Source organism: Archocentrus centrarchus, chromosome 6 (assembly GCF_007364275.1).
Source record: "Archocentrus centrarchus isolate MPI-CPG fArcCen1 chromosome 6, fArcCen1, whole genome shotgun sequence".
Lineage (NCBI taxonomy): Eukaryota > Metazoa > Chordata > Actinopteri > Cichliformes > Cichlidae > Archocentrus > Archocentrus centrarchus.
Genome location: NC_044351.1, coordinates 5,152,427 through 5,177,147, shown reverse-complemented (window position 1 = coordinate 5,177,147; position 24,721 = coordinate 5,152,427). Strand labels below are relative to the sequence as shown.

At 39.3% G+C, this 24,721-nt stretch overlaps 3 protein-coding genes across 3 annotated transcripts in view; 1 reads left to right on the top strand and 2 right to left on the bottom strand.

Annotated features, from left to right (window-relative positions):
- utp4 (UTP4 small subunit processome component) overlaps positions 1–22,712 on the bottom strand; it is a 39,128-nt gene extending 16,416 nt beyond the window's left edge. The window contains exons 1-11 of the mRNA XM_030730962.1: positions 22,696–22,712; positions 8,958–9,010; positions 6,071–6,235; positions 4,481–4,669; positions 4,319–4,403; positions 2,988–3,077; positions 2,648–2,859; positions 2,391–2,562; positions 1,599–1,690; positions 1,284–1,380; positions 862–926 (exon numbers count right to left, since the gene is read on the bottom strand). Of these exons, the coding sequence (XP_030586822.1) occupies positions 862–926; positions 1,284–1,380; positions 1,599–1,690; positions 2,391–2,562; positions 2,648–2,859; positions 2,988–3,077; positions 4,319–4,403; positions 4,481–4,669; positions 6,071–6,229 (1,161 nt within the window). The 5' untranslated portion in view covers positions 6,230–6,235; positions 8,958–9,010; positions 22,696–22,712. The remainder of the gene's footprint in view (positions 1–861; positions 927–1,283; positions 1,381–1,598; positions 1,691–2,390; positions 2,563–2,647; positions 2,860–2,987; positions 3,078–4,318; positions 4,404–4,480; positions 4,670–6,070; positions 6,236–8,957; positions 9,011–22,695) is intronic.
- On the top strand, positions 9,112–13,842 carry LOC115781334 (chromosome transmission fidelity protein 8 homolog). Its single transcript, XM_030730964.1, has 3 exons — positions 9,112–9,254; positions 11,483–11,606; positions 13,063–13,842. Exons 1-3 carry the CDS (start codon positions 9,235–9,237, stop codon positions 13,324–13,326), a joined length of 408 nt encoding a protein of 135 aa, XP_030586824.1. The 5' UTR covers positions 9,112–9,234; the 3' UTR covers positions 13,327–13,842.
- Positions 17,089–24,113, bottom strand: LOC115781333 (hyaluronan synthase 3). The gene is given in 5 exon segments (XM_030730963.1): positions 17,089–17,561; positions 17,563–18,090; positions 19,476–19,577; positions 23,386–23,936; positions 24,020–24,113. Coding segments are annotated over 5 exon segments (1,677 nt in total). The 3' UTR covers positions 17,089–17,159.
- Positions 24,114–24,721: the final 608 nt, after the last annotated feature.

Genomic DNA, 24,721 nt, shown 5'->3' with positions numbered 1-24,721 from the left:
CTCTGTTAGGACGAAGTGAGTTCTCCTCCTAGACCGCTTCTCTAACCTGTGGTGTTCCACAAGGTTCAATCCTGGGTCCACTGTCATTCTCCTTTTACATCCGTCCATTAATCTGTTTCTGGAGTCCTTGTTTTAAACTTCAACAAGACCAGATGCCATGATTATAGCTCCTCCTGATATGCATTCAAGAATCAGTCAGGTGATTGCTTCCTTTTGCTCACCTGTGAATACCAGTGTTTGTAACCTTGGTGTATTTGATTCCTCTCTGGGCTTTGATTCACATATAAAATCTGTCACATGTCTCCGTTTCTTTCGTTTAAAGAACATTTTTAACATTTCTTCAGAGCTAAGAACTAGTCCATTTAGCTCCTCTGAACTGGAGAATACCGTTCATGCATTTGTGTCATCGTGCCTACATTATTGTAATGTCCTTTTTACCAGCTTAGACAAATAATCTCTGTCACATCTCCAAGCAATACAAAATGCTCCAGCTAGACTCCTAACACATCTAGCAAGTGAGCACACATTACCCCTATTTTATTCTCTTTACACTGGCTCCCAGTTGGTTTTAGAATTCATTTTAAATTCTAACACTTATATACAGAGCACTAAATGGACAAGCCACAGACTAAAGCTCAACTACTTGTTAAACATTGCTTCTCGCTTTTAGTTCTCCCTCGAACAAGACTGAAGATTAGGAGGGGACAAAGCTTTTCAAGCAGTGGCGCCAACACTCTGGAACAGTTTACCACTTCAACTCAGTTTAGCTGACTCTGTGGAGTCAATTTTTAACACAGACTGTTACAGCAGACAAAGCTTCCTCAGAGAAACCTCAGATACACAGAAAATACCAACACAAACCTTCCGCTTCAGCTCGATCAGCTTCTCTGGTTTCCTCTTCACAGGTAGACAGTCGCCAGGTTTTCCTGTTAATATGCGGTGGAATTACTACAATTAGCACTATCAAATAAAATCAGCATCACAACTGTTATATCTGCACACAAAATTAACCTTCAAAGTACACTTTTAATTTGTGTTGCACACAAAGAAAAAACTGTTTTGGGCTGTGGTTTCCTCCCACAGTCCAAAGACATGCCGTTAATAGGGTTAGGTTAACTGTGAACTAACTAGGTGTGAATATAAGTGTGAACCCTGTCTCCGTGTTAACCCTGTGACAGGCTGGCAACCTGTGCAGGGTGTACCCTGCCTCTCGCCCTATGACAGCTGGGATAGGCTCCAGCCCACCCCTGCAACCCTTTTCTATGCAAGTGTGTGACGCTCACCATGTCCTTCACTTTCTCCAAGTTTCCAGAGCTCTAAGTGACCAGGGAACTGGAAGAGGAGGAGTCCAGCTTTCTTTGCACAACCAACTAGGCTCCTCTACATGAAGACAGAAAGAGGTCACAGCACATTGTAATATGAACATGAACTACAGCAGTTTTAGTAAATTATATGAAACAGTTTTAAAACGCTTTGGAATTATTTGTCAATTAGCTTAATCTGTCTGTATTTTATGGATAACATGTTAGTTCAATTCAAATACCTCCCGTAGCTCTAATGACTTATCGGAGGTTTTCTTCTACTCATTGTGTACTCACATGTGGGAAAGCTATTTTGCGCAGTGCTGACTCCTGAGTGTTCCTTTCCACCTTATCCAGCAGTGGGCGCACCACCAACTGGGTATCCATACCTGAAGGAAAATGTCAAAACATCATCTTTTCATTTTCACCTTCACATCTGAGCTTCTCCAGCTCCTTCTCCAGATCAGATTATTCTCCAGACTAAAAACAGACCTGCAATAGAAACATATTTAGGAGGGCACGTCTGAATGCAAAGCACTGCAACAGTAAACTCATGCAGCCCCCAGTTTTTCAACAAAAACACCGATAACACAACAGCAGCAGCTGTTTTATGTGCAATCTGTCCGCACAGGCGCAGCAAGTGCAAAGACCTCGAGCTCAGGTGGAGTGAAGGGAAACATGTTTCTAGCATCCAAAGCAGCAGTGCTTGTTCCTGTAACCACCATTAAAACCTTTACTGGGAAACAGCTGGAGGAGCCCTTCATCAACCACCTGATCAGCAAGTGTCAAAGTGACGAAAAGCGAACTTTGTAGCTGCTCCATCACCGCTGTTTGTTTCACACAGAGGAAAATGTGCAGTAAATCCACGGAAGTTAAAATATGCAGATGAACTGATAATAAGACAGAAGCATTTCTTATCTGATTACTCTATTAAATAATCAATAGAATACTCGATTACCAAAATAGTCGACAAAATTTCTTGCTGTTTAACAAGACTTGTGAAATGCTTTAAAATATGAAATTTTCATAGTTAGGCTAACTAGTCTATCCTCATCTGTAGAAAACTAATACAGCAGATTTAAGACTGACCTCCAGAAACCACTGCGGTGCCTGTGTGAATAAGTGCCCGCACATCATGCGAATGGTTTCTAAAGGTCCTTGTTCGGACCCACTCTTTCTCGTGCTGGTCCACAGTGGAGGAGATGAACTGGAACTGGATGACGGTGCCCTCGGATGTCCCAGCAATGACACTGCTCTCATCCTGTGAAGTATTTAGAATCATCAGTGATTCTGCAGGAGTGTGGACGCAAACCTGGCTTTAGTGTGGAGTTTGTGTATTATCTCACCTGTGAAACAGACAGAACCAGAACATCCCACCTGGTGACCAGGTAACTCCTGACCAGAGTTCCTGTGAGTCCATCCCAGATCTGGACCTTTCCTGCAGAATCACCGCTGATGATGGTGTGGTTGGACAGAAAACCAATGCTCCAAACCACCACTTCTTTATTCTTAGATGCTCCCACACCCCTCTCCACCAGCAGTCTGTGTGTGGTGTGGCCTGTAGTCAGGAACCAAATGAAAACAGAAGCACCAGAATTGCATCATTAAAGAACAGAATAAACAGACTCTTTTGGGGTGTGTAGGTGTCGTGTGTTAACTGCGCAAAGCACAGCAGAGAGAAGATACCTGTCTCTGCATCAAAGACTGCAATCATGTCAGTCATTCCAGCAGCAATCTGCGCACCAGAGGGATGCCAGCCCAAAGATATGATGCGGCCTAGAAAGTCAGATACAACTGAAGTTATGATTCTGGTAACCAGTGATTATTAACACAAAATACGTGGGATAAAATCATTACTGAAGAAAAACAAACAAAAAAAAGGATGAACACAATGGGTCAGCAACTGCTACATCAAAACTGTGTGGAAACTCAATGTGCTAAACACGGAACAAACACAAAAACCTGTGTACGTTTACAATACCTTAAGGGAGTGAAAACAGCAAAATATGATAAAGAAAAGCAAAACAAAAAAACTATTGAATGTAGTCTTGTGTGAATAAAAAGATTTGTTTTCAAATGTATGCACAGTTGTATTTTTAAGCTCAGGTTAGCAGCTAACTTATTCCAAAGAACAGAACCACAAAAACTGAAAGCACCTTCAGCACACTTCGATTTAATTGGAGGAACATTTACAAGATCTGCAGCTGATGACCTGAGGGTTGTAGACACTGAGCAAGTCAGAGATGTATTGGGGGGCCAAACCATTGAGAGGTTTGTGAACTAATTAAAGTATTTTAAAAGGTAATTCTATGTTGCACTGGGAGCCAATGGAGTGATCTCAGTAGTGGGATAATAAAATAAAAGTCCTACTAGTCGTCCTACTAATGATTTGGATAATCAAATAACCTGCTTCATACATGCACCAATTTCAGTTTCAGATAGGAATTTTCTAACCTTAGATATATTTTTAAGTGGCAGAAAGCAGTTCTGGTAACATTATTGGTTTGATCATCAAAACTGAGATGACTGCTCAGAATGATGCCAAGATTCCAAATATTTCTGTCATGCCCCCTGGGTGCCTCTTGCATGAGGTGTTCTGGGAATGTCCAACTGGGAGAAGGCAACAGGGTAAACCCAGAACACACTGGAGAGATTATATCTCTTAGCTGGCCTGGGAATGCCCTGGTGTTCCCCTCAATAAGCTGGAGGAGGTGGCTGGGTTTCTCTGCTTAGGCTGCTCCCATGACCCGGCCCCAGATAAGAGGAAGGAAATGGATGGATGGAGCAACAGATAAATATTTTTTTGATTTCCAATTCACGAGGACAGTTTTCTTAACGTTACATCAAGCCCAATACCATTTTAAGTTCAGTTGAAAACTCTTCAACACAACACATAGATGCTTTGGACATAAAGTTCTCTAGGTAATTTTCTAAAGTTTTTAGCCATTTTAAAAGCAGGAATTTATAGTTAGCCCTCTTTAAAGTAAAAAGATCTGTGAACAGGTTTGTCCTCTTACCTTTCTGTCTGTTGAGGTTTCTTTGAAACTGAATCCTCTCCTCCAGTATTGCAAATATCTTCACGGTCCCATCCTCACAACCAACCTGACACAGAAAACATTTCTTGAAATCACAGAGTCTCAATGAGACTTACTGATGATTCTGACTCAGGAAAGACTCACTGCCAGCTGTGTCCCCTGGCTGTTGCTAGTGATGGTCCATATTGGTCCTCCATATGCCTCTACAGCATACCGGGGCCTCAGGTTCTCCAGGTGATACTCTGTGATTTCTCCATTCAAACCAGCACTGAACAGTCGTTGGCCCACCCAACACAGAGCCTCAACAGTTCTGCCGTCCTGTCCTGGGATCACCTGAGAAAATCAAAATGAATGTGGAAGTTGGTTCCTTCAAGTCTACTTTTGCAACACTCCATTTAGTGATTTAGTGGTTTTGTAAAACGTGGAAATATAAACCATCTCAGCCTTGGTACCTGGCATACCTTTTACTCACATTGCCGATATAAGATGACGTAGCAGCAGTACGCTGCCTGGTTGAGTCTCTGTTTCAACTTCTGTTGAAAGTGCATACATAAAACTATGTACCAGTTTTTAACCCTCTGAAGTCAACGGACGTGCTTCCAAATGACATTGATGATTTAAGATGATGCAGCAGCAGGACACTGCCTTGCTGAGTCTCCATTTCAACATGAGTTCAAAGTGCAGACTTGACACTACGCACCAGTTCTAAAATTGTTTTGATAGGCCAAGTAAAACCAGAGTTATGAACAGTAACTTAGGCCATGCTTTTTTCTGTACATCATCCTCATGTTTGGTGTGTGTTTTGTGCAGGAAAAAAATGGCAGAACAGGCTCTTCCCTAGCAGGATGTGTTGCAAATAAAAAAACAAAACAAAAAAAAAAAACTCCAAAAAAAATTCATGACATCCCCTTTCCTATTGGTGGAAAAATTACCACATCAACCAATCAGAAAATTATACGGCAACATGTCACACTTGGTTGCTGAGGAACAAGTGGTTAAAGACAGACCACATCACGGGCAAGTTTTGCCCTTCTATCTGTGGTGGACAGGAACTGTTTTCTGGAGTGGCACAAATAATTTGTGTGACATCTTATTGTGACACCTGATTGTTCTGTAAATAGTTGTTTGTATTGTTATTCATATTTTAAGTTGTAAAAATAGTTATTAAACATGTTTAATAACATGTAAAAAATATATATAACTTTTTTTCTACTCCGATTTTATGTTTTTGTTATTTTAGGTCCCATGTGTTAATACAGAATGTCAAAATGAAAAAATAACTGTAAAGTCACACACGAGGTTGTGCTTAAAGAAACGGTACCAACCAAGGTAAAATCAAAAGTAGTCAAAAATGGCCAATTATGCCATAGATCCCCAGAGTGTTTAACTGCGTTTATAGGCCAAGTCGAAACCTGCCCATTATACTCTAGACTCCAGAGGGCTAACTGGCCAAATAAGAACCTGGAGGTGTTTCATGAATCTGCTGACTGGCAAAATTTGCTTCTTATAAGAAGTTAGCAATTACTCACATTTGCACATATCAGCGGATGCTTGAAAATACCACCAGCTCTGAAACACTTGCTGGTTTCAGAGCGTCTTGGTGAGTCAGGGACACTGACATATGTACTATGGGCAAGTAGGGTAGGGTTCCCAACAATTAATTTTACAACCATAATCCAGCCATTTCCAAAACTATTTTGGACCATGCAGTCTGGACCTCCTCTGAGTGGTTACCTTTTCTTGGAAGTAATTGTCAGTGAAGTTGAAGATCTCTACTGTGCCATCAGATCGGGCCACAGCCAGTCTCTCGGTGCAGCTGTTGAACGCCATAGCCCGGATAGCGCTGGGCATGTAGTCAAAGAAGCGGACCCGGTGCACTTTAAACTCACCCATTGTTGACTAGAAAATAAAAATATAAGCAGTTTTAAAACTGATTTACGTTCACACAGAAACTCAAGACATTGAAAACCACAAGTTAGTGGTGTGGTTATACAAGTCACAACCACAGTGCACATATGCCGGTAACCTTCATTTTCAAAAAGTAGCATTTTTGCCATTTAAACAGAAACAGAGACCGGAGCATTTCGAAAATGTTCCACTCTGGAGCCCGTTTTCAACAAGTATCAATTTTAGGGACTTACAACACCGTTCTCGTGTAAATGGGCGGCCGAAACGCATCCAAACTTTACCATTTTCACCTGAAAACCTTCTTGTGTAAACTGGGCCTCAGTAGGGTTAGGTTAATTGGGGATTCTGAATTGCCCATAGGTGAGAAAGTGTCTGCGAATGGTTGTCTGTCTCTATGTCTAAGGCCTGCGACAGATTGGCGATCTGTTCAAGGTGTCCAAAAAGCACCGGGAGGCTCGGTTGAATGCCCAGACCGACAGTTTGCAGCGGTAGTTTTGCAACAAGAGAGCCGCCTGAAATGTGCAGACAGCATACATTTTTTTATATTTAACAATTATAACCTTCATCCATTAAAACATTGTACAGGGGACTTATGCATTATGGTCATTCCATGTGAACTCAACCAAAAACCAAAAAGCCAAATAATGTGTGTGTTTGGGGAAGATTAGCTCTGCAGAAAGCATAAAATTGGAATTAAGGGACTCAGAAAAGGGTTCCGGGTGAAAAGGGTTCCCCAAACACACACACACCCGTCCTGAAATAATAGGAATATAGCATTAAGTGTTCTCTGAGAGAGATCCTGGCATCTTGGGAGGACTTTGAAATCTGAATTTTGTATTTTTGCCTGAAAAATATTGGTTTTTAAGAGGTTAATAACTCGAGAGAGAAGATACAACATTTATGATGCCAGATTCTGAAAGTGTGGGCCAGTATTACACAGGACACCAATTTTCAGGCTAAGCAGATAATTCATGTGGAAGATATTGTCTGTTGAAATATTAGAAAATTGAAAATCATGATTCACAAGGTCAAATATAGGGCACGGCACCCAATGTTTGGAGGGCCATATCTCAGAAACCCTTTGGAGCTGAGGCCTATAATTTTGCATGTGTTCATTATACACATAGAGGTACTTTCAAAATAATTTTCACTCAAATCTGAGATGGTGACCTGAGTTGATAGTAAACTGGCATTAGCTACCTTTATCTTGCCTCTATCTCATCCATTGTTGTGTTTGGAGTCACATACAAGGCCTCTGCTTGACTTGGCCCCAGACAAGTCAAGCAGAGAGGTTACAAGGACTCTGCTGATATAGTTTCATAAAAATACACACTGGATTCACATTTATTATATTTAGCAAAATATCACAGTTTTTATGCTGGACGTATCAATTATTTTGTTGTAATTATCCACCGAAAAGAAGAGTTTTCTTATCTAAAAAATGACTATGAGACAAAAGATCTATTGGTTACTCCTCTAACTACAAATGCACAGCCTTCACAGATCACCAAAATCTGAAACTGAACACAGACATTCAGCAGTTTTTACTGTTTGAGTAATCAATGTAATCATGTTCCAATATTTTTTCCTCACAAGAAAAAGTGGGTTCAGACAAAAGGCACTATCTTCTGAACTGTTTATCAGATAAATCCCTGGAAATTAAAGCTGAGATGTTGATTTTTTAAATTGTTTTGCCTCATTGATTTTTTTTTTAATATTAAACCCAAGTGTTTTCTGTCTACAGCAAAAATAAAGGGACTGGCCTCACTGTTCCAATAATTTGGGAGGGGAGTGTATAACCACACATGCAGTGATATTTTAGAGCACTTGCAGTTGATCAGTGTCTTAAAAAAAAGCTGCAGAGCAAGTGTAGCGGACCTTATTGTAACTTACACAGTTTCTCATTCTTTTTCTTTCCCGTTTAACTGCTGTTTACAGAAGCATTTAATGGCCTGTATGTGCTCAACGTTTCAAAGACTCCACGACTAATCACGACAGTGACTCTCGATACAAAATGACAATGAATACCTTTTTAGTTGTCATCTTAAGGTCGTGCTTGTGGCTCGCCATGTGGGGAGTGCATTTTGCAGGCTACTTTAGTTGCCAGTTGACCAACGGTTAGAATCCTGTTTTTGGCTACTTTATTACTTTTATTTATTTATTTAAAATATCTTACTGACGATTTATATTGTCAAAATTTATTCTTAATGAAATTCGCAACACGCGTCTTCTAAAACTTCGATTTTCACTTCTAGAATTTTCATAAATGTAACGAATCTGCGACTGGAAACATCTGGATTTTATTATGACGAATTGAAAAGTTGACAACCAGTTAACGTGAAAACTAGTTAAAATGTAACACCGGTCTGCCATCTTTATTTTGTTTCAGGTACATAATGGGTAAACGAGATTAAAATATTTCTTATCATTTACAGCACTGAATATTTTTAACAACCAGATATCAGAAAAATCAGGATTAGAGAAATGTATTCGGAATACCGGTCAGAATTTTAAGGAAGTCCCGTTTTCATTAAAGATCTTTACTTTACAAACATTTACTTGAAAACCCAACTGTTCGCTGATGCCTGAATGTGTGCTACGAAGCACGAACTGCGGATCCCCATCCGTTAGCAAACTAAAACACCTTACAGTTCATCACAAAACGCTCTGTGTAATCCACTTGCATTAATGATCACTATAAAACATAATTTACCCGCTGTTCTTCTTCGTTGTCACCAAGATATCTTCCACACCAACACAAACACACTTTACAGCACCAGGACCCACGTTGATGACCTTTACACCGGTAGTAAATAGCGAAGATAACTGGAAATACGTCATCACGCTGAGAACACGCAAAGCGGGCGGGAACTACCGCCGGAATACAAACGGAGTGAATACAACGGTGCGGGTTCGTGGTCATACCTGCTGCATCGATAGCAAATTAATTAGTGTTTTTGTTAATCCACATCTCCGTTATTGACGGGAGGATGGTTCAAATAGTTGTAAGGTAAGAGTGATTTTATTTTTCCATTACTTGGTAGTAAACTTGTATTCATTGCGGAAATACTGAAGGCAGGTTCATGTCAATCACTGAAATGTCTCTGTAGCGCCTTTTAAAAGAACTGTAAGCGAAGACGTCAGGATTAAGACAGCTCATAAACTGAAAACACAAAGCAGTTTGTTTTGGTGAAATAGGTTTTCGAAAAAATGAGGGGAATCAATTTTCAAATCTAACGTTTATTTAATATATCTGAGTCAATACCATCAGAAGTAAATGGTAGCTTACGGTATTAAATTGTATCTTGTATATCATCTTTTACCCCTGTTGGCAGTGTACATGTTAAAGTTAACTGTGCGAATGGAGTTTACATTTTAACCTGCAGTATTTAAAGGTACTTTGGATTAAAAAAAAAAGAGAAAAACTTACAAGATGTAATGACAATGTTTACTAGAAGGTGATGACATTTTACCATAAACTTTTTTGCATAGCTGTCCACCCCAACTAGCAGTACCATTTTTCAATACAATCTTGAAAGGATGCTGTATTGCTCTTGAAAGACAACTTGCAATCTAATATTTCATATATTAATAAAAACAAACTGCTGGGGTTGCAGTGATTCATTGAGTAACTCAAATAACTCAATTACAAAACAAGAGCACTGCATAGCGGGGCAATAAATGCCCATTGCACTGTATTAACCCTGTTCATTGTAACAAGAAAAACAAAGATTTAATAATTATGTGACCTTGACCTCCTGGAGTTGATCTCTGCTTAAAGTAGTTTCATCAAAATCCTTCAAACCATTTCTTAGATATGAAGTGGTCATGGAAAAAGAAAACTATGACCTTGACCTCCAGAAGTTGATCACTGTACATCATCTTGATATGGTGAACTATTAAAGTGCAAGTGTATTTTCTCCAGGTACTCTGGTTTCTTCCCACAGTTCAAAGACATGCAGTTACTGGGGTTAGGTTAATTGGTGATTCTTTGCCCATAGGTGTGAATGTGAGTGTGGATGTTGTCTGTCTCTCTGCGTTGGCCCTGCGACAGGCTGGCAGCCTGTACAGGGTGTACCCTGCCTCTCGCCCTGTGACAGCTTGGATGGTCTTGCCTGCTTATCCACAGGATCCATTTTAAATTGTAATTTAAATGGAACTATTATTGTGATCACCGTTGTCAGATTGTCTGGTCCTGAATACTTCCCAAGCGGCCAATCATGCATCACCCTACAAAACATGCTACTTCACCGGAGCACATGGCCAAATCTTTAACCCCCCTCTAGGGATGTATGCTCGCATACTCATTCAGCATGATTGGCTGATTGCTGGGGGGGGGGGTGTTACTGTTCATAAAGGTTGCTGCAAGGTGCGCTGTATACAGTAATGTACGAGTGCAATTTTCTAATATCCAGGACTGTTAATTTTTAAAAATATAAAAATAAAAGATTTTTTTTCTCCCCAGGCCAGTAAGAATATACAAGGGTCAGTAAAACTCTGAGCTACTGACCTGGGACTGTTGGGTTGGACAGTGAATAGTTATTAATATTTACACCATTACATCTGTTTTCTGCAGCAGAAATGTTGCATCAAATCACAGGACAAACCTCAGTTCTGCAAACAGTGCTCGCTTTTCTTCATTGCAGCCACCACATGCTCCTTTTAAAGGCTTAAAACCACACATTTCTTCCTTAGCACACTTAAATATGCAGACACACAAACACATACACTTGAACTCACACCAAATCTACCTCATCCAGGAGATACAATACTGTCAGAGCTCAACTGATGCAAGAAAGCCTTCCAAGAGGACAGAGTAAAGGTTATTTTATTATATTACTTAGTTTAGGTTGTATGTATTTGGCAATACTGTGCTTGTGATTATTTATTTTTGCATTTAAGAAAATGTTTTCTTTAAAAAATATGATTTATTATGGCACGTAGATACAATGAAAATCTTTAGTTTTTTTGACAGATGTTGTATGTAAGGAAACCAATGAGAAGTTCATTTTAAAAGACCATTCTCTTTTGAATATTTATTATTGCTCATTAATAAAACAAAGGTATTTATTAGATTACTCAATTGATCAATGGAATAAACAATAGAATACTTTATTACTAAAATAATTCCTAACTGCAGCCCTACTAAGTGCATCATTTGTGCTCTTTTGAACAAAGCAGGCTAAGTATGATCAGTACCCTGCTTTATTGGATGTTTATGTGTATCTGCTACTGCAGAGGCAGCGTGGATGGCAGCAGTCCTCCAGAGTGGCTGGTGGTGGAGTTACAGGGGGAGATGGTGTCCAGACACAACTCTGGTCTGGCAGGAAATGTGATGGGAGACCTGCTGTACACCAAAGAGGTACATGACACACTGAAAACCCCAGAAAGAGATCATTTGTATGTTTGATAAAAATTCAGCCTAAACTCTTTACCATTCCCTTAATTTGTATACTAAATAAAGGACAGAAATAATGGTAGTGGTGTTCTTAAATAAAGCAACATTTATGTGAACAGCATAACCTCACATAGAAGCAATTCAAAGTACTTTAGGTAGTAATAAAGCAAGTTTATTTATAAAACAGGGCAATATTGGTACAAAATGCAGATCAACACTAAAATCTCTGTCACCTCATTTGGATGAACTCTGGGAATTTGGAGGCAGACCAGGAACCAGAATCAGACTCATATTCAGTGGCTAGATAAGTTAATCCCCAGACTAAAAGCAAAACTTTAATACCAGTCTCATAATAGTGGCAAACACAAGTAAGGTAATTTTGGAAAATGCAAACCAAAAACACAACAACAAAAAAAAGCAAAATGATTTTCCCAATGTTCTCCTTAATATGATTTTTTTAAAAATGTCATTGTGTTTTCTGAAGTTTTCTGTTTTCATTTGTTTTGACTTGAAATTGCACCATCTGAATGCAAGTTTCAGATAATCCAAAGATTAATTAAAGCCAGCCTTTAAAAAATCAAATAGTTTACAGCCTTCCAAAATGAACTAAAGCTATCAACAGAATGTTGCAATGATGTTATGTCCAAAACATCTGTGTAATGGAATTAAATGAATCAATCACATCTGTGCAAACATAGATAGTAAGAGAAAATGAGATGCGGGCAAGTTTATTTCCCATTCCCAGCATGAAGACAAGGTCATAGCAGCCAGAGAGCACTGAATCATGGTTAACCTATTTATTTATGGCAACTGAGGTTTTATATTTAACAGTAACAGGCTAATAAGATTTGTCAGCTTAACAAATCTATTAAAGGTTGTAGCACTTAACGATTAAAAAAAATCCATGGTACTTGGGCTCAGCGGGGTCAACTTATAAATAAAATAAAATAAAAGGCATTTACTGTCTATGATTAGAACTTCTTAACTGGTGGATCTCAAACTGCTTATCCAGCTTCTGTGAAAGTCACAGGGATGAAGTCTTTTCATAGCATGAGGGGAAAACATCACAGCCCTTGGTTTTTCTCTAGTACTCTATACACACACTCTTTATGTGAATTCAGTATTCAGTATACTCAGTATATTCAGTATTGATGTTGTAGGGTCTAGAAATATTGGATATTTTCTTACACTTGTCTCAGTTGGCCTATTGCTGCAGCTGCACAGGACTGCCATCAAGTTGGTACTAAAGTATCTGTTCTTATGATATCCCGTGGTGCCAATAAATAAGCAACTTGGTAGATCCAAAAAAAAAAAAAAAAAGTTAGGACTTCCGTTGCTCTTGTAAATGGTCATCTGTATAAGCTAGAGGAAAGCTTGGAGATACAGTGCCACTTATTAGCTTTTTTCTTCCATCCACCAGGGGGTGCCAGTGCTGATTGTGGGACATCACATTCTCTACGGGAAGCAAGTCAAACTGGAGAAACCCTTTGCTGTTCTCACCAAGCAATCGGGCCATTCACAGGACAGTCCCAACAGTACAGATGTTGTTATAGAGGAAGCAATGGATACTGATCAACAAGGCTCTGCTTCCACCTTTTACTCTGTGTCTGCACTCATCAAATGGAAACTGATTTTTAAGATACGGCCCAAACCTATCATCACAAATGTACCCAAGAAGGTGTAGCAGGACTGCTACTCGAAGAAATGTTTAGATTGTCAGACTTTGTGATCCTGTTGTTGAAGGCAGTTTTTAGTAACCAAAATCAGACATCAATGGGTGTGCCTCACTACCTGGGTTTCTATCCAGGTGTTTTAGCCAAAATTCAAAATAAAAGTCTGTGGAAGAAAATTTCATTTAATCACATGCTGTAGGCAGAGTGGCAGAGCAGATGGACACATAAAGCATGTCCAGAGGCACTCTTTACAGTTCAGTTAACTCCTCATAAATAATAACTGATGATGTTTGCAACATCAGTTATGTGCAGTCATGAATCTACATTATAAATAAATACTGTTGATTTTCTTTATCGTTTAAATCCAGTTGTCCACTTTAGAGGGAAGGGTCACCTCAAATTTGTTCTACAGTGTGACTATTTATGTGCCAATGAAACATTTCTACCCCCAGAAATTTGGACAGTCTGTCAGTGAATGATGCAGAGCATCAGTTTGTCTCAGATTTAATTTAATAAATGAATCATTGTTTCCATCCTATGTCTGGTGAAGAACAGTGTTTTTAATTAGACAGAAACAATATGTTTGCAAGAACATGAAGATGTTATCAGTGGACTGGTACTTATACAGTGCTTTTCTACTCAAGCTGAGCGCTCAAAGGGCTTCCTACTACTCATTCACTCAGGTGTCCAGCACTTTTTCTAACATTCACACACACTTGCAGATGCATCGGGGCAACTTGGGGTTCAGTATCTTGCCCCAGGATACTTCGCCATGCCGACTGGAGGAGCAGTCCATGAGCCACTGAGCTATCTTTTCAATCTGTGTTTCTTTACTGTCACTGGATTGTTAGTGGTTGATCAGACTTAAAAAAAAAACAAAAAAAAAAACAGTGCTCAATGTGCAACATTCAGTCTTTGTATTTAATAAGTCAATAAATGATGAACATACATTTTCAGTTTTAATGTGCAAGTGTAAGACAGCACTTCAGTACTAACAAATACCACAAAGTGTAGATGACGGAATGTCAGAATTGAATAAATGCCAGGTTTGACACAAATACATTGATTATCTGGATTCACACTGAATAAAATGCCACTGACATTTAATGAATGTGAAAGCCATTAAAATTAGAATTTTAAACTGAGAGGCCACAATTTGAATGTGAAACTAGAAAGAATAAAGGAAAAGGCGGGGAAGATAAACTTGGTGAAAAATATTCCAAATATCTCTGTTATATGTTACCAGAACATTTACAGCATGTAGGTATGAATATGTGCACATTTGACAAGGGCATAACTTAACCAGTAATGCCATTCTGCTGGAGTCCATCATCGACTCTTTTCTGCTTATCAAAGAGACAGGGGTAAAGATGGGAATTGGAGTGCTATGACTGAATGGACCAATTCATTCATCTGCTATGTAAGCAGCAACTTTTCAAGCATTTTGCCATTTTTCACACAACACATACGCCGATATGCTGGCTACTTGTTTATAAAGTCATACTTAGAACCATGTGGTTAAAGTCAGTTCAGTTGTTTCAATCATTAACTTCACCAGTAAAAGATCCGAGCAAAATGTATATAACTAGAAACACACTGAGGACAGTGACACAGGCTGACAGGTTGTGCTTTTGTGATAGAGATCTAGCGACATGATAAAGACCATACCTAGCCAGCTAGTGAACCGTTTGGAGTTGGTTACCAACTAAACATATTGTAATTACTCATGGAACCATACCTTTGCCTTCTTGCCTTTTTTTTCTTCCTCTAATCTTCTCTGTTTCCTCTTCTCTGCTCCAGAGCGACAGGTCCTTTCTGTGACATTTGTTTTGTAGCCTCATCCACAAATGACCGTAAACTGACAGACATCAGGTCACCTGGAGCACTGCCAGTGTGCAATACTGCCAAACTACCTGAAGGCACACTGACACATGAAGTCAATCGTCAAGTAGTCTACTCATTAAATTAGTATTGCTACATTGTATAATTCTGGAGTGTTGTAATAGTTTCTTCTTTCTTTTAGGACACTGGGGTGTTTTAAAAAAAAAAAAAATTTTCATGAAAAATTTAGGTGAGCTTGGGGGCCCCCTGACCTATGCAGCGGCATATGTCGCCTATGCCTCAGGCTGGCCCGGCGTCCCTTATCGCACAGAGGTACGATGAGCTGCCTGAGGTCAGTTCATGGAAAGTAGAAAGAAATGGAATAGAGAGAAAACTAAATAGCTAATAGTTTCTTGTTTCTGGACTTTTTCTGATATCACATCAAAAAATAAATTTGCAAATTTTCATCAGCTTGAAACGTTCTCATTTCCTGGATGTTATTTTAGAAAAAAAAATATTTAATGTGGTTGAGGAAAAAGTTGCTGTATTAAGGCCATTGAAACTGACTTAATAACAATATAACACTTTAATAATGCAACATCTTTCAATGACGTATATAATTTATTAACAATGTTTTGTGTGATTCCTCATTTGCCTAAATCTCTTGTTGCTGTTACTTTGCTGAAGGATATTAGAATACATGTTGATCCCAGACCACTCATAGCTACACATCTTATTGCTACTGGTATGCCAGTTTAATTTTTGAGCACCAGTTCTGTTCGGGAAACACAGAACCAATCACCAAAAACATTATAGCACCGGTTTGACATATCAGTCCAGGTCCAGACCCCAAGATACTTAAACAACTGCAGTTGGGGCTGCAACTCATCCCTGACTGGCAGTGGGCACTCCACCCTTTTCCAGCTGAAGACCATGGCCTCACACTTGGAGGTGCCAATTCTCATAACTTCTGCTTCACACTTGGCTGCGAAATCACTCCAGTGTGAGCTGGAGGCCACCACCTGATAAGCCAACAGGACCACATCATCTGCAAAGAGCAGAGATGAGATTCTGTGACCACTAAGGCGGAAAGCCATCCGTCACTTGGCTATGCCTAGAATTCTGTCCATAAAAATTATGAACAGAATCAGTGACAAAGGGCAATCAATATGTCAACATGTTGAAAATTATTACAAAAGGTGGCAGTTGGTGCACATCATAGTAAAATCTTGCAAACTTATTTTTGTTAAGAGCACACTGCTAATTTGCTGAACTTCACACCACTAGCAGGTATGCAGTGGAAGAAAAATGGATGGATGCATGGGTGTATTCATGCTTTCCCTGTTCATGCACCAACTGTGCAGATCTTAGGACGTTTATAGAGTATGTCTGCATGTGTTTTGGTGTATAACTCACAGAGAGGTGCAAGACTTTCTTCCTACTTCTCTCCTCAATATATTTTTACACCCATGTTGACCAGCCATGACAAATGGGCATCTTCTCTTTCTTCTATGCCAGATAGACTGTTCAGTTGAATTTGTTAGCAGTTTTATAACTTTACATTTTGTTTTTGTCTCTGTCTAATCACTTCAGATCCACTTAAACATCTAAATCCAACTGAGCCTCCCTTCTCTTTTGCGAAGCAGGTGCTCTGATTGATCTGAGAGAATATCGTCAATATAAAAACAAATTCTAGTCTGTTTGGCACTTTTACAGCTCACCTGTACCCATCAATTACCTGATGTTCTTCTGAGCATATTTATGAACACTTCATAACATTATGACCAGTTCTGCTTGGTTTTTCACTGTGAAGCACCATAAAACATGGGGTAAATGGGAGAGCTGTATGATCTCTTAAGTCCCCCCAACTGGATTTGTGCTGCTCCAATAGATCCACAGTTTTGTCGTACAAGTGGATGAGGATGTGTGTTTCTTATTCACTGCTTATTGCTCTAGCAGGGTGAGTAGAGACCTTGCTAGAATCATGCTGCAGTGAAACTCAGACAAGCAGTCTCTCTCTGGTTTAGGCCTCTGCATATGACAGATGATACTGCTCTTCCTTCTTATTACACCGTTTGGCTACGATTGCCAAGTAGAGCACCACCAGAATAAGCCAGTAACAGGCATAGAGTATCGTCCCTGCTATCAACAAGGCTTTCTCGGTCTCACTGAATGGTTCCTGTGTTTCACAGTACACCGTATATGCCACACCTCCGAGTAGCACCATGGTCCACACTGTGACTGGCACAGCACCAATGAAGTTGACCACAATCTTTCTGCGGCCTGATGTGCCCCATCCAGCCTTGTTGATAGTGAGCAAGGCAAATATTTTGGCAGGGAGCAGACTGGACATGTAAAGAAGAGAGTAAAGTGACATGAAGATCATGACCACGCTGCCACGCAAAAAACAGGCATATGTGGCCTTCAACCATCCCAACCAACTGGACCGTCAGTAAGAAGAGCAGGATGTTCCACAGTCGTCCACGATAGAACAGATGGATGACTGTGGCAACCAAGAAGAATGGGAAGAAGCCAGTGACCATGGACTCATAAGTCATCCAGAGGCTGTGCTTATGGAACCACAGGGCATTGTAGAGCCATTCACGAAAGTAAGACTTGCTCCATCGAGTCTGCTGGTTGAGCCAACGCAGATACTGGGTTGGTGTCTCAGTCTGACATTGTGATCGAGCCGTGAATTTCGTCTTGTATCCAAAGCTGAGCACTCGATTGGTGAGGTGGCGGTCATCTCCAAAGCTGCATTTGGAGCCTAGGAAGGTCTGGTGGTACCATGGCTCAAGGAAATGCTGTAGCAAGGAGTTCCTGTACATCCCCAGAGGACCGCTGATACACTGGACGCAACCAAAGTAGGACTGGCATGCGCGCTCAATGTTGAAGGCCATCCAGTAGCGCACACTGCTTAGGAAGGAGATCCATGAGTCATACTTGTTGAGGATCTGGAAGAGAAATATTGAAGAACAAAAGAAAAGAAAATCTTCAGGTTTCATTGTATCTTAAGTTATGTGTTTACACTGTAATCATATATCCCAAGACCCATCTAGGGTTAGTGTTAGGGCTGGGTTTTGTTTAAGCCACATACTAAATAGAAAGATTTTCAGAAGCTAGAAAGAGTTACAAATGAAGTGTCCTACATTTTTGCATTGTAGTTTTTTTCCTGTTAAGATTTTATATTTGAGTATTTCAAACAGGCAAAAATTAAATATAAAGATATGGATGTAAGCCAAACCCTACTCTTATCCCTACATGGGTTGCCAACTTGGTAAGGAGAATATGAGTAACTTTCTCATTCTTAGATGCATATGCAAGGTAGACAGTTTTAATTGGTCCTAATGGAGAAAACTGGTGACTTTTTTCTAACTTCAAGCAGAGATTTAATAAATTCATGTAAAAAATATTTTTTCTTTCTGCAAAGTTATAGGCAGTTAGCAGATTTTATATGTTGTTTTGTGCAACTCTTTATGGCTCTTTGGTTGAACTGCTCAGAACTTTTCTATATAGCTCTATGACACAGAGCCACAATACAGTAGATGCCTTAACAGGATATATACCAAGCTAAAGTAACCAACTATGAAATCTTCTGGTTCATCACCAGAAGATTTCTTCTGTAGCTTCATGCGATTGTGTTTGTCTGGAACAAACTAGCGGCTGGCACTTGTTGAGCTAGCTGTGATTTCTGTTTTTGGTCAAAGTGCCCCAAACTTTTCTCAGTGAATGAGAACCACAGTTGTGTTGAGCCTTTCAAGCTGACATGATGGATTGTCTGTCATGTCATGTATCTTTGAATTATTTAACAAAGCCTTATCTTGCGTTGAAAAAAACATTGACCAAGACCTGCTTGCCAAATCACATTGTTTTGCTATTTTCACATGTATTCAATGTAAAAGGTCAAATGTATTATTGAGAAGGATTTAGATTTGTTTATAGGCATGTCAATGGTGCCCATTATTTAAAGTACACTAGAAGACACAATAGTGTTTCAAAACAAGCTGTCAACAGCAACAGTCAGTTTGCGGTTACTGATCAGTCCCAAAAAACAGATTGAGAGAACCATGTTGCATACATAAAAACTGGAGAACCAACTTAATAAAGAAGGCAAACGCTATGTTAATCCATAAAAAAGAAAGAAAGATCTAATTTCTTTAATTTGAATACATTTTTAAAAAATGTATTGTGCCTCCGACTGTGCCTGCACACCTAAACACAACATGAGTATACTCAGGGGTTACAGTGGGATTCAGAAGGTGAAGAATTAAACTCTAATCAGTGTCAAGAGACTTTCAGGTGACTTTTCTGTTTTCCTTTTTCCAATATTGTGTTTTACCTGTACATCTCCACCAACCCCTCCCACCATTGGATCTTCCTCGAGGATCTTTAGCATTTCTATGGTACAAGCTGGGTCTAAAACTGTGTCTGAGTCACACACCTGGAAAAAAAGACAAAACAGAAAATTCAAGGTAAGGCCTACTGAGGGTCAAACACAGGCTCAGACAATTACAAACAGCAGTCAAATTAAACTCCAGGTGTTGCCAAACAGGCACTGGTATTGACGCTAAAATGCAGGAGAACAATGAGAGGCTGCTGTCAGACATCCCAGCTGGTTAACTGTAATTTCAGCGCACCTGGTTCAGCTGTGGACATGATCTTTGATCCACAGCTGGGACACTGAGGGTGTGCAACAGCTGGCTATGAAGGAGGAACTAGATATCCACTGGTTTGGAATGCAGATATGAAATTTTTATCCACTCTTTCAAAGTAGTTTTGGGATTGCATGGTTAGTTTGCATTTGGCATTAAAATAGTCTTAAATTTTTTTTTTCAGGTGATTGTTTCAACTGCACAAAAACTTAAAACAAGATAAAACAGACACCCAGTGTCTGGCCACAACTGCCCTTAAAAGTGATTAATAAGTCTTTAAAATAGCTTTATAACATAAAATCATTAAGTGAAAAATAAAACACATTTATGATTTTATGTTATAGAAATATATGTATTGCCATATATGTATTGTATTTTCTTTTATGGTCTAAAACCTCTTCTCAGTCATGCTGAAGGACTTGCAGTCAATAAATATCTGAAATTTCTTGGCAAGCAACCTGAACTGAAGTCAGGGCTCTAGCATACAAAAAAAAACAAAACATGCACAAACATGCTTATTTATTCCTCATATTGTCACAGTTACTTGTCAGCAGATTAGACCTTTCCTTTTCTGGACAGCTGTTAATGAACCAGCAAAACAACAACAGCTAGTTATCCAATTCTGTTCAATTTTATTTAAATAGTGCCAAATCACAGCAAATAAGTCAAGATACTTTATATTGTAAGGCAAAGACCATGAACCAGTTATAAGCTAATGTTATGCCAGCTAATGCAGAGGTGGCAAAAGTATTGACATTCTGTACTTGCGTAGAAGTACAAGTACTTGTGTTTAAAAACTACTACACTTCTTTACTCAAGTACATAAAAGTAAAAAAGTACAGGCTCTGAAATGTACTCAAAGTAAGAAAGTAAAACTAGCTCTTTGGAGGATGTTTCTACAAGCTATTTTTGTGTAAAGCTAACTGAACCTCATTATATATTGTAATAATATAAAATAATATTACATGAGAATACAAACGTTATTCATTTGTATTCATTTGTAACGTACATTCTAATCCTAATGAATGTACTCAGCTTGAATCTGTTATGTAGGCCACAAGCTGTGAAAGGGAACACAGCTCTGTTCTCTGTGTCCTACATAGTAGAGGGTGACTGTGCCTCCACACCTAAACACAAAAATGAGGATACTCAGGGGTTACAGTGGGATTAGGAAGGTGCAGGAAGTCTAAGATTAGCTGTAGTGGCTCTGCATGGGAAGAAGAATCACCACTTTCTATTGTGAGCTACAGTAAATGATGTTGGTGTGCAGGCTGTGATCAGATGATCTGCTGCTGCAGCGCTTTTCTTTCTCTCCTGTCCTTACATCGTTCTCCATCTGAGTGAAGTTATCACTCATTCTTTGCTCTCCCTGGAAATACAGCAGCTGTTCCTTTAGCTAGCAGACACACTGTGACAAACTGCAGACACTTTTTGTGCTGATATTTGCTGGGCATTTAGAAACGTTGCATTTAAAATTACCTGTCACACGTTACTCTCTTTATGCTCGCTCCTCTTCTGCAGTGCTAACTAAATACTGAAGTACCACGAGCACAACTTATGGACATCGGCACTCGGTCCAGCCCACTGTAACCCTTGATTATATCACTATAAATGATACATTATATGGTTTTGCCTCTTTAATCTCTTTGTATGCAACAAGCCCTGATGATGGAGGATACGCCAGTACGATTGTCTCCTATATGTTATTATTCCTCCATTTAGGCTCAGATCGTTTGATGTTTGAGGGCACACTGTGTGGAAATGCAAACTTCTCTCAGACACGTTAAACCTAATGTAACAAGGTTGTTTTGAAAGTGTAAGAAGTAGAAAGTACAGATATTTGTGTAAAAATGTAGGGAGTAAAAGTAAAAAGTAGTCAGAAAAATAAATACTCAAGTAAAGTACAGATACCTGAAAAATCTACTTAAGTACAGTAACAAAGTATTTGTACTTTGTTACTTCCCACCTCTGAACTAATGTTAGGTTCAAGTGTCCCAAAAATCATACAAAATCACACTCTGATAAGCAGATTACATTTGGATTACTTTCTCACATTGTTTGAAGGTTTATTTGCCGAATGTCCAAGTCCAACAATGTTAGATCTACTTCAAAGAAAGTTTCACTAATGCTGGCTAACAGCAGCTAACAGAGGCTAACAGCAGCTAACAGAGGCTAACAGCAGCTAATGGCAGTAAAAACAGCAGTGCTTACTGACAGAAAAGTTCTGGATATTCTCAACAACTCACCTCAGCATCGCTGTCAGTTTTTCAGCCTACTCCAGAATAAATACATGTGGACATTTCTCACCCAGCATGTTGTCAGCCAAGGTAAACAGCGGACAGCTACACTCACTACAGATGAACAGTGGCCAGAATTTTTCAGGTGACTCACGGGTAAAAATGCGAAATACCACAAAAAAAGTTTAATTTACACATATCAGTTTTTCATTCCTAATTTATTACTAGGTGTTAATATTATTTAAATATGTTAAAATATAGTGTTTAATATATAAGCAGTAGAAGAAACATGCCAGGTTATGCAGAAACGCAAAGCCGGCTGTGATCGTTATGTGGGTACAGTCTGAATTTCTCTCTTGGGTGACTAAACATACTTGTTCAGCGACCACTGAAGCTAGGAATATGCACTTGAATTGGGAAGGATAAGAAAATAATTTAGTTGATGTACTGGTGATGTTTTACACACAAAATACTGTTAGATTATCGTCTCAGCAGGGACTAAATGACTAAAAAATGGAGAGTAGGTTCTTCAACAATAAACTACATAGTAAAGGTTTTACACAGTAACCCACAGCTAGAGTGATGTATTATACTAATACAGTAGTCAGTAGTTAGTTAAATTCAGATTTTTTCCTAATAAACAGATGCTTTATTTTTACTTACTCCTGACAACACACTTTACAGAATTGGAAAAGTAATGCATTACTTTTGTTGCTGACAAATTAGGACCTACAAAAATGAGATTCCTAACAGCTTCAACTGCACTTGTACTATAATGAATTTAGCATTAATTAAATGTTAGCATGATCAATAGAGATGCTAAAATTGATTTCTGTTAAATATAAGCATGTTAGCATTAACCTCAGTACTGCCACACAGAACAGCTAGAAGGACTTTAAGTTATGTTAATTCAACCTGAAACTCTAATTGTACATTTTGACTTTGCTCTATAGATGTTGTTGTTGTTGTTATTAACCCATCAGCATCGTACCTGCACGCAACATCATCACAGTCATGATATAATATATATATATATATATATATATATATATATTATATATATATATATATATAGTCTTCCCATATGCATAGTACCATGAATTCCATTTAACAAAATACTTGAGCGGGTTAAAGCTAAGGTAAGTTACTAACTAATTTAAAAAATACATATGACCCATATCATTTTCTTTTTCTTTTTTTTAAACATAGTTAAACAGACAGACATTACTGGAGTTAGTAAGTGGTCAGAATGACTACACAGATCATGTGTAAATTTGAGCCTAAATGTGTTGGGTTTTTTTTTTTTTTTTTGCCAGTGCAGGTGTAAATGGACAATGATTTCTGTGTGTGTAGCCCTTACCTGCACGTAGTCCACACTGTCCCCCAGTGCTTTAAAGGCAGTGTACATCACCTCCCTTTTCCCTCCCCACTCCTGCATAATGCAAGAATAGCGGCAACCTCTGACCATCCTTGACACCTGTGCTGTCTCTTCCATGTGCGCTGCACACCCTCCCCCACCTCCGACACCTCCCCCTCCACTCCCATCACTGTGGTAGTTCCCCTTCCACACCATGCTTCCAGCCTGGTCTGCCCCGCCCATCACCTCCTGGAAAATGTCCATCATGTAGTGGTCCTCTGGCCTGTTTCCATCCACAACCAGCACCACCTTCAAGCCTGGGAAAGAGATTCGGCAGATGCTGCGCAGGCACTTCCTCAGGTAGTCTGGGTCCTCTTGGTAGGCTGCGATGCAGAGGGCCACAGAACGACGGAGGTGTTGAGGCTGGGCTGGACTCCTCATCCGCCGATGCTCCAAGAAGGCGAAGAGGCTCTGAAGAAAAAGGTGGAGGGAGAGGAAGGCACCATATAGGCCAAAGGACAGGTGGTGCTGCTCAGTGTGGATAAACTGGTAGCCTTCATAACGAAGAAAGAAAAATAAATAAATATGAACATTATATGTTTTTATTATCATGTACATGTTTGCGGTTGACATGAACCTGTAACATAGGCCAGTAGGATGGTGAAGAGGACCACCGCAGCAAAAAGGGTGGTGACCACGATGTTCAGCGCATTCCTATAGCGAGAGGGCATCTGAAGGTGGAGCAGGAAGAGGGGTCCCCAAAAGATGTCAAAGTGAGAACCAGGGAGTGAGTGGAGACGGGTTAAGAGAAAGGGAAAGGGATTTGTGAAGGGAAGAAGATCAGAAAAGGAAATAAAAAAAAAAAAAGGGAAAAAAACACAGACGCAAGTGAGTAAACTTAATTGGCTCTCATATGGAAGTAGCTGAAAAAGAAACGCTTTGAGAGCACACAAACTATATTCTGAGAGCCACTCAGTCTCAGCACAATTTCTAATAGCATTAAATTTGATGTTGAGTGAAGAAGGAATTGTGAGCTTTAACTCACATGTTTCAGTTAAAATAATAGAATACACCAAGAATCAAATACAGAAAAAAAGAGAAAGCTACAGTGCAGAACGTTCAATTAAAGAATACCAGAAAGTTTGATTTGATATTTTTAGATTTTCTTTGAATTTTCCAGGCAACTAAACCTTTTCCCAATTTAGCTGCCTGTTTGCTTTTTGTGTTTGTGCTTTGTTTTTAGCTTCAGTCCTTACACAAACCTCTCACTTGTGTGGACTTATAATACTATGTCTACACTGATCAGATACTTTTGCAACCAGGAGTGTCCCTGTTACTA